The following is a 15,415-nucleotide window of genomic DNA, read 5'->3' as shown; positions in this document are numbered from 1 at the left end:
GGACGTCGGTTGATGACTTTGAAACTGATTTTCTCCCTAGCAAGGGATAGAACGTTGCAATCTAGAGAGAAATGTGAGAATAGCCTGAGTCAACAAAGTTGCACCGTGGACATGACCGGATCGTCGTCGGTTATCGTCCCGGTCGCGTTTGCTTGCTGATCCAGTTCAATTTACACATTCCGAACAAAGTTGGCAGCACTGCAGCGTGACTTCCTGGTAGAAGGGCACGGCTTTTCCCTCCTGGAATCTTTCTTTTATGGTTTTTGTTGAAGAAGAGAAGATCTTTATGAATTATGGATGTCTTCATCAGCACGGAAGTTCAGCTTCGCTTCTTGGGTCCAAAAGATGCAGGGTATGCCGGTTTATGAAAATTTATATAACCGTACCCAAACTCGTGATGCATTCTAATTAACACGTACACACTAACGACAAGCACGCAGGACCATCTGACCCCGTGCTCAGAAGAGAAGTCCAATTTCGGAGTATCCGTCCGTCCGTCGTTGATCATCTGCGAGTGCCTTTAACATAAATTTGCACTTTGTCGCCGTCGTCAAAGTAGGCGCGACAAGGAGTCAGCTATGCAAATTCACACGGCTTGCTGCAGACTAAAAAGTAGGCCAACTCTGTGGAGTCCGAGTCGAAGATTGCTTGGATTTTGCTCCGTCTGCCGCCGCGATGACTGAGAGATTCAAATGAAGGAGCCATTTGACAGTCTAATTGGATTGAGATCTCAATCGCACTGCGCTGATGCGTTCGCGACCTGAGTAAAAGCGATTGCAGCTGTGCAGTCCGGTTCGGTACACACCCATCAACGGCTAGTTATTTATTGAGTTTGCCAGTGATGTGTGTGAGAACCGATTCTAACTCTGGAGGAAGTCGTATTTTATGAATCACGACGCCGTAATCGATTCTCCAGTAAACTAGAACTCTGAATGAACGGCAACACTGGAGATACGCGCAGTAGGCGCCGTTATCGCCACCACAATACACAAACTCAAAGCGCTGACCCCGATAATCTGAAATGCAAATAGAACGCACTTTCGAACCTTTTTTTACGCTTTTTATGCTTTTGACACTTCCCCACCTTTATCCTCACTAGCGTTGCGCGAAGCGAGTTTTGTTTGTTTTGGGTTAAACCAAGATGGCGCCTTACGTTTTTTTCTCACGAGCCGTTCAACCAACATTTTGGAAGACGATTTGACAGTTTTCAACAAATTCGTTCACGCACCGCCCTGGACAAGTCATTCGAAATCGCGAGGTGGTTGAATCACGCCACAAATATGCCATCTTGTGCACGTATCGGGTCTCTATTCTCGGTTACAGCCTGTTTTTATCGCACTTGACAAACACCAGAAAGCCATTCACGTTACAAATATTTGCAATGTTGGCAGATAACAGAAACCGAGCGGCATGGACATGGGTGGTGAATCAGTCGGACGAAAAAATGTATTTTCTCTGTTACGCCCTCTTAAAGGTATCTTGTGCAAATTGTTAATAAAGCTGTTTCGAAAGATTTTGACGTGCACTCAGTGTGACAGTAACTACCACTTACACTCTGAACAGAAACCGCTTGCAATAATGAGGTATCATCCTTCAACGAGCCAGCGCCATCTTGGATGACAAACGAGAAGTTTCCTAACCTTGCTGGACGCACTAAATTGCATGTCGTCGCCATCGTTAAGGCCGTCCCTAAGTAGGCTACGTCGCGTGCGTTGCACCCCCTTGGCCCCGGTGCATGCATGCAATGAGAAAAGCGCATCGTGTTTTGTGTGTATGATTAATGACAGCTCATTTTCAAATTGAATAAATACAATAACAAAAATGGCGTCCGCATGTAATCATCGCAACCTGCCAACCGTTGCCCCATTGAGTTAGGAGATTTCATAAATCACAACGTGGCCAAGCCGACCTTCTGCTGGCGGATTGACGGACACACGCGACCAGAACGGCTCAGAATTCTGTCACATGACAGTCCGCGAATCGTCGGCGGCGGCGACCCGCGCTCACGGTTGTCATCAAAGGCAGCCATTTAATTTACGATTGCATAACCGCGGTGAAGTTCGCCGGAGCGAAGCAGGCGTCGGCACTCGCTCAGAATACACTCCGCGGGCAATGAGAGTTGACAATGTGAAAATGTGATTGCCGTACGGAACTTGTCGGCGAAAAGTAGGCTGCAAACCGCAATGTGGAAGCTGTTGCGCTGTTTTACTCTGATTTCCTTGTGAAAATTCTATGCTACAAATAGTAACATGAATTTAAGATAGAAGAATGCATTTAGTTAATTAAATGAAAAAAAAAAAACAACCATGCCACACACTGTCATAGTCGATTATTTTGCAAAGGGTCTATCTATCGTGAAGGCGATGAAAAAAAACCCCTCCACTAATCTTCTGACAGATTGCCCGTCCGATCCGATCAAAGATGACTAATCGTAGCAGGCTCGATCAAGCGGGAACAGTGCACCACGTGTGACCTTCATCACAAGTGGCGTGCTTCGATCGCGGCGAAGGGAATCACTGCGCTGCTCGGAGGTGGCGATTAAGTCACCTGTTCGATTCGCCAGAAATGTCATCCGTATGCAAAACCTCTGGCGCGCGGCGGTGGTAATCACGCGATTACTCCATCATTGGCCTAAGCGGTTCGCTGGCTTGGAGATGTAGATTAATAATAAAAAGAGACTCATTACAGGACGGGGGACGCCACTTGGCGAGCTGATATATGCTTGATGTTGTTGTTTTTGTCGTCGTCGTGGCGTTGGCACGTACACACGTTCCAAGGGGAGACCCGCCGCAACTATTGTACCGCTCTGTAGACAGCGCTAACTAAGCGTGAGAAGTTACTTAGCGCGCGAATGCATAAATATGCGCGATGAATAGTAATTACTCATTCCGCTGACCTCCCTTCTGCTTCTAATCGCGTTCCCCGTCCCACCAGAAATCGTCAGCAGCTTATATAATCAGCTGCAATTGATTCTGTACGCGAGCATCGGGAGCATTAGATGCAGAACCTTAATGAGTAATGATCGCGCGCCATCAGGTTGAGGTTCTTTCGTGATTTCACTTTCAACCACGGGAACCTCCCGCGGATGATTTATAGTTTCCCTCTATGGTAATCCGCTTGCAGGTTGCGCACTAGTACAGGTGACGCCGGTCAAGGTCTTCGCGGAACGTGCTGAATCATGGCGCAGGGATTTCCTATGAGCTTTTCAGGAAACGACTCATCGATTTGCTTCCCGGTGGGCGTTGATGGGCCCTTTGAAATTAAAAGCCCATTTGACAGCCAGGTTCTTACCTTTACTTGCGTTGAACTCTTCTGTTCATCTTATTCACCTCACATGAGAATCCTCCAACTTACACTCCCCTTCTGCTTTCTCAATCTCCTTTCCAGACCGATCAGAATGCCGGTCCGTCAACATCCGCGCATCAACCGCCAGTGCCCGCAGCGTCCGCCCTCGAGGACAGCTGGTTCTGGGACCCGGAACAAAACGTCTCGTCCACATCGTCATCCTCCAAAAAAGACGACGATCCCGAAAATGACTCACCTCGTTCGGGAGCCGACCTGACCACCATTCCGCTGGAACCGCCAGCAACCGAGGGCGAGATCATCGAGCGGCTACACCGTCAGCTGACGGACAAGAGTCAACAGCTGAAGAAGCAAATGCTCGAGAATGCACTGCTCAATGAAAATCTCACGCAGATGAGCGGTGAGAATCGCGAGCTCAACGAGAACATCGAGGAACTCGATCGACAGCACGAGCTGGTGGTGGAAAATCTGCTGACGGCAAAGAAAAGCCTGCAGGACCGGTGCTCACAACTCGAGGAAGAGCTTCGCATCAAGCAGGGTGAAGCGAGCCTTACTAAAGAGTTGGACGAGCTGAAGGTAAGTTACGGAAAGCTCGAGCAGAGCTACGTAAACTCTTGCCAGGAAAGTGTCCGGCTGAAGGCCGAGCTAGAGAGGATCGTTGTGGAGAACATTGATGCGGTAGCTGGGTTGGAGGGTGAAATTACGGAACTAAAAAAAACTCTTGAGGAATCGCAAAACTCTTCGGAGGCAGTTGATCACAAGCTCAACTCACTAGCGGGAGAAAATGCAAAGTTGGACGAGCAAATAACAACATTAAAGGACGAAAACGAGCAGCTGGGTAAGAAACTAGAACAAATGACAACACAGAGCGAGCAACTCGCCATAGCCGAAGACGAATGCAAGCAACTGAAGCGAGAGCTGGAAGAGTTCAAGCGCAAATCCGAAGAGGATGCCTTTGTGGCACTCGATCAAACGGAACTGGAAGAGCTGCGAAAGAACTACGAAGCGCTAACCGCGGAAGTTGAGCGGTGGAAAACGGACTGCGATCGACTACAGGAGGACAACCTGGTGCTACAAAAGAAGCTTGAGGAGCGCAAGCCGGATGAAACGCAGGTGGCTCAGCTTCAGCAAGAGGTAAGCGAGCTGCAGAACGAACTGCGCAGTGTGATCATCGACAACTCGGTGCAACTGGACGCCAAGGAGAAGGAGTGGCAAGAGAAGCTCAACTTTGTGAAGGCTGAAAACTCGAGGATTCAGCACAGTAAGGATACGCTCGAGGCTGACTTGATGCAGTACGAGAAGGAGTGCGGAAACTTGATGAAGAATAATGACTTGCTGATTGCGGAGATTGATAACTTGAAGTGCAAAAGCTGGAGACAATCAATGAAAATGCTGAGGATAGCATTGTGATTTTGGAGAGACAGCTGGAGGAAAGCACCATGCTCAACAAGAGTCTTGAAGACGAGTACCAGGAGGTAAACAAGAAACTGGAGGAGGTTTTAGAGGAGCGAGAAGAGCTGGACGCCAAGGTTGAAAACTACCAGAAAACACTCGAAGAGAAGACGAGGATAGTGTACGATTTGCGGATGACTGTGGAAGCGCTGGAAGCTGAGAAAGCGCATCTTTTGTTTGAGGTGAACGAAGCAAAGGCGAAAGAATCCACTTCGGAGGAACTTGATGAGTTGGAGCAACACAAGCTGCAGGTGGAGGATCTCCGGGCTCAGTTGAGCACCTTTAACGAGGATCACGCTAGTCTTGTGCTGAAACTGCAGCAACTTCAGCAAACTTCGATTGAGAACACGCGAAACTCGGAAGCAAAGCTGTCCGAATGCAAAGCGGAGCTGGAAGCGAAAGAAACCGTAATCAAGCAACTGCAGACAGATTTGCTGCGCGTATCGGAGACTGCTAGCGAAACGACAAACGAAGGTGCTGCCAAGGTGTTAGAAGAGCGTTTGGAAGCAGAAGCGAGCAAAGCTACTGTGTTGGCAGTGGAGAAAGACGAGGTTGAGGAGAAATTGGCTAAGGTGGTCGAGGAACTGGATCGAGTAAGGGTAGAATTCGAAGAGGCTTCAAAGTCGAACGCCACCAAAGTGGCGGAACTTACACAGGCTGTCGAAGGCATCACGCAGCAAAAGGACAACCTCGTGCAGCTGGTGACGGTCAAGCACAACGAGAACGTTCAGTATCACGCGGAAATTCAAAGGCTAAGTCAGCTGCTTCAAACCGAACTAGCGGCCAAAAACGAGGCAAAGGCGGACAGTGACGAATGTTCCAGCTTGCGGGAGAGGCTTGCGCAGCTGGAAGCGGAAACGGCAAAGCTCGCAGACTTTGACAAAATGGCCGACCAGATTCAGTTCCTGCGGGAAAAGTCCGACATCTTGACCAACAATCTGCTCATCGAGCAGAACAACCAGAAGGTGCTACAGCAGGAAAAGCAAGAGGTGATTGAGCAGAAAAACGGACTGGCGAAAGACTTGAGCGGCTGAGGCAGCATCTGCTGGAGATCGAGGAAGCGCATACGCTGGAGACGGTCGAGCTGCAGCAGCGGTACGATGAAGCGAGAGGAAAGCTGCAAACGCTGGAGGAAGACGTCAAGAGGTCAAGCAATGCGCAAAAGTCAGCAAGGTGAGTTTGATTGGGGTTGTTAACCTCACTTTTAGATTGTTTATTTTGGGTATGGTGATTTGACATGAGCTGAAAATTCGAGTTGGTTGACAAGTATTTGTCAATATTGTCATCTTTTACAGTTAAAAGTTTACTCTTAACCGAAATCACCCTATTTGGGGAAAAAATGTTCAAGATTCAAAGATTATGCGACTTCCTTCCCACTTTTGTCTGCAAATCCGTTATACCGTGCGGGCAATCTTGTCATTACCCTTGAGCCCACTTTCGGAAAGGTCATCACGCCGTATAATAATTGCAATTTTGCATACGTGAACGCGTACGTACGCCCCACATCACTGACTGAGGGTGCCCATTGTTTGGCTGTGCTTTTTCGTTGGGCACACGAAAAAAAAATCCCATAACCATTCCGGCTAATTGGGTCGAGAGTCGCTTATAATTATTATTATCCCACAAAAACCGAACCCGCGCCGGTAGCTCACCGCTGCAATGCTGACTCATTTTTCTTCGTTCTTGCTTACTGTCGTCGTCAGCATTCGCGCGAATCAGCACGCCGAAACGCTGCAGGCCCAGTATCACCTGTTGCAGCAACAGCGGGACGAGTTGGCGGCTAAACTGAGCGCGGCCGATGACCGCGACTACAAGAACCTGGCCTCGCTGACGAACCTGCAGGTGGCGCTCGAGCAGTTTCAAAACAGTAAGTGATTGAACTGGGGTGTTGATTTGTTTCAGTGTTCTTTGACAGTTACACGTTAAAGGAGGAAGATAATAATATGATTCTTATTTTTTCAGACAAAGAACGCGACATCGAGCTGGCAACACTGGCCATTCGGCGGGACTTGGAGCAGGCCCAGGCTAGGGAAATGGCCCTAAAAGGGGACATCCGACAGCTGCAGCAGCAGCTTGCGGATGCCAAAAATGGACTGTTGGCCGCGGCTCGGATTTCAGACCAACTCGAGATAGCCCAAGTCACTGTAGCATCGTTACGTGAAGAGTGTAAGTGCCGATTTTTTCTTTACTTTCATATTTTGTGTTGATTTTTCTCATTGTTTTTTTTGTGTTTTATCTTTCTATCTAAACTGATAACGAGAATATATTCCTGATCACGATTATTTCCTTTTCAACGCTAACTAAGTGCTTCCTTTTCCTTTCATCGCTATCTCCTTATCTGGAGTGTTTCTTGTCCTGTCTTTTTGCATGCCTATCTGTGTGTGTTTGTGCTTATCTCACCTCTTCTAACACGCCGATCGGCTCGACACTGCTAACTAAACCCTGGAACCTTATCAATTTCCTCTTCAAATTTGTCACTGTCGGTGACATCTACACCAAATCAAATTAACACAACAAGCCTCCACAGACAAATATACTGAAAAAGGTATCTTTAAATCGGCATTTGGTTCAAAGAGAGTAAAATCGATATGTCTACAGTACAGCTAGTTAGCAGATGATGACATTTTATATTCGTCCAGTTTTTTTTCGATATGTTTGTCTGTGAAGCTCATATCATCATTTATTATTTCCCAACAAACATTCCGGTAACCCTGTTGGGAATTGACAGGTAATCAGTTATCATCTCACCAGGGCGGAATCGAGTGCTTTGAGTGGGACAGTTTTTTTTTCAGTGCATCAAGGTGACCGTGAAGATCTAACCCCAAAAAGAAACGGTTCGCGTGCATCACATTAACCAACGCACGTGGTGTTACCAAACAAAACCAGCACGCGTGCACCATTTTAAAACGCACCAACCATCAACCACCAACACACACCCAAATAAAACCGCATCGCAGATTTGTTCGGCTGAAAGGTCAATATCAGCTGGTAATTCTGGGCTTTCCAAACCCGTTGTCGCTTCCCGGGATTCCAACTGATATCCACTTTTTAGTCGAAATGGTCAAAATTTCGTCATCATCGTCCTATTTTTTTTTCTCTTGCAAAATAACAAGTAGTGTGACAAGCAATCAATCAACGTGCAAATCGTCTTCATCATCAAGCAGTGAACAGCGAGAAAAAAGTGTCTGGCAACAAAAGAATCGAAGAAAAGTGGTGTTTTTGTGCTGTTATCACTTGGCGGAGGCACACACACACATCAGTTTCGCGCACGCGAAACTGTACGTCTGGTTATGGAGTGACGTCATCGGCAAATTGACGCTCAATTAACACCTTTGCACACACTCACTCACGCACGCACGCACGCACTCATCACACCTTACTAAGCAAAACCGCACACACATGTTATTTGTTTGTTTTCAGCTCACGCAATCACATTCCGTTTCATTTCGGAGAACTCTGGCTTCGGAAGTTTTGAAATTTTCGAGCAAGAATTATTGGCATTATCATGAGTCGGTTTGTTACAGTGCATATGTGTGAGGTCTTTTAAACGAAAATCAAAAGTTTGAAGTCCACACAATCTTTGTTAGTGTTAGTGTCTACAACTTAATATCCAATAAAAAAAATACACTTTTTGTTACCAGCCATCAGACTGAACTTCATCCAAATTCAGCTTGACATAAAGCAAACTCGAGGTTTAAAAACAAATTGGTAGTTTTTTTAATGTGACTTATGAAATGAAACATATGTAGCTAAATTATTTGATTTAAATGATGCTACCTTGCTCATGACAAAAGTTAACACTTTTAACACTGTATCTCAAGAACAAATAAAAACTATCTTATTTTTCTGAGACGGTTTTCTAGGAAATTTTCTCAGCTTTCTGAGAAAATAAAATCTGAGGTGGGCACTCATGAACACCATAAGGCTTTCTAGTCAGAAATTTTCCAACACATTCAAAGTATGTTTACATGGTAGCTGGGGGTATGTTTGCATCAGATTTGCTATCTCTTTCTAGCAAAAAAAATGTCTTGCGACTTCTAGCTAGTTTTTTACTGGCCGCACGACATGTTTTGCAGGACTATGTCAGCAAGAGCTCGATCATTATTTGCATCAGGACACTGTAACGAAGAGTTCATCATTTTTGAGTTAAATTATGTTTTTTTCCGCTTGGCCTTGTAAGAATTTTTTTTTATTTTTTTATTTTTTTTTCATTATAAAATGTTGTTTATTGAAAACGATAAAAATTTAATACTAGCTATACTATTTTAACTTGTGCTGCGTTGGTGTTCTCGTTGCTGGCCTCGCTGGTGTGTTTCCTGAGATTATCCGAGGGGATGGGTGTTTAGGTGTTCAAAATCAAAAAATATGAAACTAATATTGGCGACAGAAGTGTCCCCTTTTCAATAAAATTGTACAGTACTTTTTAGTTGAATAATTGATATAACATTTAAAAATGCAATCCTTTTGTTGTAGTTTAATACTCGTTTAAAACGATATTTTTTAGGAATGTTTTTCTCAAAATAAACGGAATGCGGCTACTCAAAAGTGGTCCCCTTATTACAAACATATTCAATCTTTTTATGGTTGGAAATTAATATTTAAAAATCTGGATCAACTTAACTTCAATTCTGTCATGCTCCAAGTTCAGGTAGCCCAAAACTATCAGACCTTGACGAAAAGCGTTTCTGACTTCAGCGCGCGTTGTGTAATTTTTTTTTTGAGAAAATTTGGAAGGAGGAAGAAATAGGGAATTTTTTTGAAATTACCGATTTTTATCAATTTTAGTGATTTTTGCCTTCTTCACTGAAGAAAGGCTATAAAATCACTCGGAAATTGAACTTCTTAAATACCACCTCCTAGAAACAGTACTGGTCAAAAGTATATGACATTGGACGATTTGTCAAACCTAACTCCAAATTCAAATTGTTGGTGTTCGATCGTGTTTCGACCAAACTTTACGAGATTTTCTGCATATGTATTTTGGAATGTCTACCTTCAGATGCATTTGGAAAAAAGCTTAGCTACCTTTTATTATTTATTTTTTTTTTTACATTTTCTTTTAAAAATGCGATTTTTACCGATTTTACGGAGATTTTGTCAAACTAGTGAGTACTTCAGGTATTGCTATAGAGTCAAAATTATTCTGAGAATCATCTGAGCAAATGTCCGTTCATCAAATATGAGCTTGATTGGTTAAACCTACGACTTGTAAGAGACAGTTTATCATTGTTCCCCGTGTCTACCCTAGACATGATTTTTGTAAACAAAATTTTAGCGAATTCCAAAAAAGAGTCAAAAATCAAAACAGCAGTGCTTTTTGAGAAAGTTCTTCAAATTTCCAATAGGTGGCAGCACTAAGCAGTTTGTTTTTGATGATTATTTCTTTTGCATCCGAGTAAGTAGATGAACAATACAATTTCAACATTTAAAAAAATTGTAATTGTTCAAACGGTTCCGGTTTTTTTTGTACGTGAATCATAACAGATGGACACTACACACTAACATGGTGTGTGCACTGACTCACGCAGAAAAATGTTTTGTAGAATCAGCCTGTACGAGGTTTGAATCAACAAAATTTTTGTTGAATATAATCAATGCCGATTTTGCGTTGAAACAAACCTTGATTTTCTCAATTCCACAAAAGTCTTTTGTTGTTTCGAAAAAGCTGCCTTGACGTTTAGCGTTGATTCAACAAAAATAATGATTTTCAAATCAACAAAACGTTTTGTTGATTAAAATATGCCTTATTTTTCTGCGTGCTGTTTAGGACTAGGGTACCTCTTAAACGATTCCCACGCCTTCCAACATTTCGCGTAACAACTCACATTTTTATTTATTTAATTATTTTTTACCTGCGTGTGCAAAATTAACAAATTATGTACGAGCGGTGTTTTATTAATTTGCACGTAATTATTTATAAGAATAATATTTGATGCATGATGCAAATGTTTTTTGAGTGAATTCAAGTAATAAGTATTTCCAAAGAGTGTTTCTAAAAACAATGTGTGTTATATTTATGTTGTGCGTTTTATTTGTTTTGCTACATAAGCTTTTATTTATTTTAGTTTGCAATTTTATTTTTAATCTAGAAGTTTATTATTTAATACCAAATTGCATGATTTCAATGAAAACAAAAACAAAAATCATTTGCAAAACTGAAAAGTGCCCTCCAAGTGTGTGTTCTTGTGGTCTTTTAATTTTGATTCGATGTTGTTGTTACCTTACCTCCCACCCTTTTCCGTTGCACCGTCCCGGAGTAATCTCAAATTGTAACAGTGGGTTTTTTCAACGGCAAAGCACAAACTTTGAAACGTCCCTCCGTTCGAGAGAACATTTGCTATACCCACGTTACAGATTGGGGTTTCCCCGGGTCGTGCCGTAGTCGACGTTGTGTTTAAGTATTATTTTTCTTTTATTCTTTCGTTGTGTTTGCGTGCGCCCTTTTGTTAGATGTGATTCATTTTATTATTTCAAATTGTGTACAGTTTTGTTGCATTGCTAGTGTTTTTTTTAATGTGTAATTTTTGTCTTGTCGCCGCAATCATTTTCCGTTGACACACTGAAACAAACGCTTGCTTGCAATTCATGAAGGAAAAGCAACAAAGTGCATGAAGAGGAATGATGTTCTTTTTTTTTGGTTTTGCTCGAAGATAACCTGCTGGTGCTCACGTGTCCCGAAAAGAAGAAGAATGAAAATTCTGCCCTGTCGGATTGAGTATTACATCAGGTACTGGTGTCGATATTCGAGACGGAAAGCATCGATTTCCTAGTTACCAACTTACCAGTACTTATGTTATGCTCTCTTCGCGCGGCAGTGCATGCTGCAAGTGTTTGAAGATTATTTTTTTTTTGAGTTTGTGAAGAAATGCCTGATTTGTTATTGTTTGGAATGTGGAAGAACGATGAAAAGAAACTGTGTTGTGTGGAACTGTAAGATCTTAATTTTTAACATTTATTTCTTCAAGTTATTCTAACCTTTAACTTGTTACAATATCTTCTAATTGAATATTTCTCCGAATGCTTCTAGTATCGAAGAGCAACGACCGATATCTGCAGCTCGAGGGTCGTTTGCAAGCCACCGAAGCGAACCAGGCGGACAAGGTCGAGAAATCTCTGGTCAAGAATCTGGTCATCGGGTATGTGGTCGCACCGAACCAGAACGACAAGCATCAAATACTGAAGCTCATCTCGGCCGTCCTAACGATGGACCAAAACGAGTGCACAAAGGTGGGCCTAAACAAGTCCGGCGGTGGCTGGTTCAACAGTATCCTGGGAAGTGGTGCCGCAGGTAATTTTAACTACAATTCGATTAAATTCCAAACAATATTTCAACCAACCGACCATCCCCAGCCACCAACTACAACAAGGAAAGCCTCACCGAGGCATTCGTCAAATTTCTGGAAAAGGAATCGACCCCGCGACCACCGAACCCCGCTGGATCGAGCCTGCTCAACATCATGGCCAACCAACCGTCGCCGCCGTCAACACACCCTTCCCGTACGACCACGCCAACACAAGCACAGTCTGCAGCACCGCCATCAGCAGCAGACCAAGTCCCAGTAACGCCCGTGCAACCCGTCATTCTGCTGGGTGGACCGACGGAATTCCAACCGCAGCGCAGTTCCAGCTCGATCCTGAAGGACATTCTGAGCGATTCCTGATTGGAGCTGTTCTAGTGAGGCGTGGAATTCGTTCCGCCGCTCACGTTCGAGTCAGAAAAGCTGAGCTTTTTGTAAATATGTGAGTTTAGTTTAGGGTGGGAATTTCGACGGCGTCGGGAAAGGATAGTGAATGCCGTGTGACGAATAAGACTTGTGAACAGTTTGTTGATGCTGATTGTTTTTTTTTTTTCATATTTCTGTGCAATTGCAACACTATTTATCTAGATCACGAAAAATACGCTTTCGTAAAGGAAAATTTTATTAAATGAGCAAGCAAACGTACTACGCGAAACATATATTGCGGTAAATCATAACTCTTACTCAAAAGTTAGTTGTATTAAAACTACCAAGATTTCGGTCTTGTTTGAATATGACATTAAAAAAGAATTATGGATTTAACTAAAACTATCCGAAATTGCCAAATGTTCAACCAACTCCTTCTTCAATTTGATAGAATTAGGACCGAATCTATCGACTGCCAATGCAACGAAAGTTACCCCTTTTTTATATTTTATACTGACTCAATGCGGTTTCAAAAACACTATTGTCAATCAAAATGTCGAATTTCAAAATAAGACGGGATTCGGAATTTTTATTAACCGGGAACCGTGGTGTAGGGGTAAGCGTGGTTGCCTCTCACCCAGTCGGCTTGGGTTCGATCCCAGACGGTCCCGGTGACATTTTTAGAGACGAGATTTGTCTGACCACGCCTTCCGTCGGACGGGGAAGTAAATGTTGGCCCCGGTTTAACCTAGAGGGTTAGGTCGTTACCTCAATCCAGGTGTAGGAGTCGTCTCCCTGGGACCTGCCTCGGTGGAGTCGCTGGTAGGCAGTTGGACTAACAATCCGAAGGTCGCCAGTTTGAATCCCGGGGTGGATGGAAGCTTAGGTGTAAAAAAAGGTTTGCAATTGCCTCAACAATCAATCCTTCGGACACCAAGTTTCAAGTAGGAATCTCGTAATCGAGAACGCCAAGGCAATGCTGTAGAGCGAATAATTTAGATTTCGATACATACACACATACATACATACATTCAATTATGGGACATTCACATACTGCCGTTAAGAAATTTGAAAAAAAAATCTTCAAATTTCAAGGCCTACTATGCTCTAACGCAATGTACTGTTGAAAATTGATGGTTAAGTAAAACATTTGCTATGCAATACAGGGCTTTCCAACTTAAAAATGTGATATCTCTAGAAATATTCAATTTACCGTGAGGTTTTGATTGAATTTAATGTAAAGACTCTCAGCAATCGGATGCAATTGTTGGTTTTCCCGTAAGTGCTCGTCCAAAGGATTAAAAATGCTTTTTAAAACTAAAGGCGCAAAATTTTCATATCTGGCAATACTGTACGTAAATTTTGAGTACGCCATTCGATTTTACGTCAAAAAATCTTCAAATGTGCATACCCAAAAGTTCACTTTTAGTAAACTTTTCTCTTAGCAAAATGCATTTTAAAAATGAGGTTTTTCAAAAATCTCAGAAAAAGAGGGGGGTGCCACGTGCGCGGGGGTGGACCAAATGTCACCAAACTTGGGATTCATTGTTTTTGGGGCAACAACAACCCCCATGCCAAATATGAGCTGATTAGGTGAAGGTCGATGTTGGGCGCGTGGTCACTTGGGAAGGAATGACCCATGGGGAAAAGCAAAAAAAATAATCTAAATTCCGACAAAAGTTGGCGTTAAACGTGTCGCATAATGGTCAAGTGTGAGATAGTTATGTAGATTTTGTGACAAACAACTTTGTCGAAGACCGCAAAACGATCCGAGTTAACCCTGACGAGTTATTCACGATTTAAAGAAGATGTTTTTGTATGAAAAGATTTTTTTCACCAACTTCAACGATAAGAATCATCAAAACTATCAGATTTCGCTCAAAATTTTCACAGTTACTTATTATTGCCTAATGAAACCACATTCCAAAACGAACATCAAGAAAACAAAGAAGAAAAAGAAGGTGTCTACTGTCAGATTTTGAGAAATAAATAAAGTGTACAGACGTTTCTTAAATTATATACTTTTTACATGCTACAGTTTCCGCATGTCCGGGGCTCTTTATAGAATGTTTCTCCCGTGTGGTTTCCAAGACATGCTCAATCCCCGGTCCAAGATTTTCCCGGTCGATTCGGATTTTTCCGATTTTCCCTCCATTGCTTTTGTGGAAGGTTCTTTACTTACTCCACGCATCAGAGCAGCTTTCTGTCGGGTTCTTACTCCAAAACCAGCCAGCCGATGGAAGCTTCTAAGGGAAACTCTGAAGACTGGCATGTAGAATGCATAACAACAGGCGCTACAGGCCTTGAAGTAGGTATCAGTTTAAGCTTTTTGTTGTGTTCACTATGTTGCATACCGACAGGCCATTTTTTAACATTTCTGGCGCAACATTTGATTGTAGAGATCGAAGTAAACTGTGCGCGCGGTCGGACCAAATTTAAAGTTTCAAGAAAATCCACCTCTACCGGCGCTAGCAGATAATGAAAATTGATTGCAGTGGAAGGATGTGCCTGTCGTGTGTTCCAGAAGCTGAGGATCGTGTCATCTTTAAGATGGTCCCCTTGGCGTAAAATGGTTGGTGGAAACGTGGTTTATGGATGGTCCCTAATGCCATTTTCGAATCCAGGTTTTTAAGCGAAGATGGCGCTCGAATGGTGAACGCCCGAAATGTCAAAATCGCGCAGTAGCACCAACATTAGAAAAAAAATATGGATGTCATGCCATGGCACACTTGTTCCGTAATGTTGGTACCACTGCGTGATTTTGACATTTCGGGCGTTCACCATTCGAACGCCATCTTCGCTTAAAAACCTCGATAAAAATCTGCACAGGGACCATCCATAAACCACGTGGACACTTTTTTTGTAAATCTCAACCAACCCTTATTTAACAATCGCCTAATTCCCATTTAAATGCATTTATTGTTTTAGTGTTCAAAATTTCTAAACATTGAAATGACCCTCCCAAGAATGAGCAAATTTATCGGAAATTTAATTTT

General features: G+C 43.1%; 1 protein-coding gene across 1 annotated transcript in view; it reads left to right on the top strand.

Annotated features, from left to right (window-relative positions):
* The window catches only part of LOC6035406 (thyroid receptor-interacting protein 11), a 67,900-nt gene extending 55,100 nt beyond the window's left edge, over positions 1–12,800 (top strand). Inside the window, 7 exon segments of the mRNA XM_038249915.1 lie at positions 3,388–4,663; positions 4,666–5,778; positions 5,781–5,928; positions 6,459–6,622; positions 6,718–6,921; positions 11,783–12,043; positions 12,106–12,800. Of these exon segments, the coding sequence (XP_038105843.1) occupies positions 3,388–4,663; positions 4,666–5,778; positions 5,781–5,928; positions 6,459–6,622; positions 6,718–6,921; positions 11,783–12,043; positions 12,106–12,416 (3,477 nt within the window). The 3' untranslated portion in view covers positions 12,417–12,800.
* The last annotated feature ends 2,615 nt before the right edge of the window (positions 12,801–15,415 follow it).

Source organism: Culex quinquefasciatus, chromosome 1, assembly GCF_015732765.1.
Source record: "Culex quinquefasciatus strain JHB chromosome 1, VPISU_Cqui_1.0_pri_paternal, whole genome shotgun sequence".
NCBI classification, from domain to species: Eukaryota; Metazoa; Arthropoda; class Insecta; order Diptera; family Culicidae; genus Culex; species Culex quinquefasciatus.
This window is presented reverse-complemented; position numbering and strand designations above follow the sequence as displayed.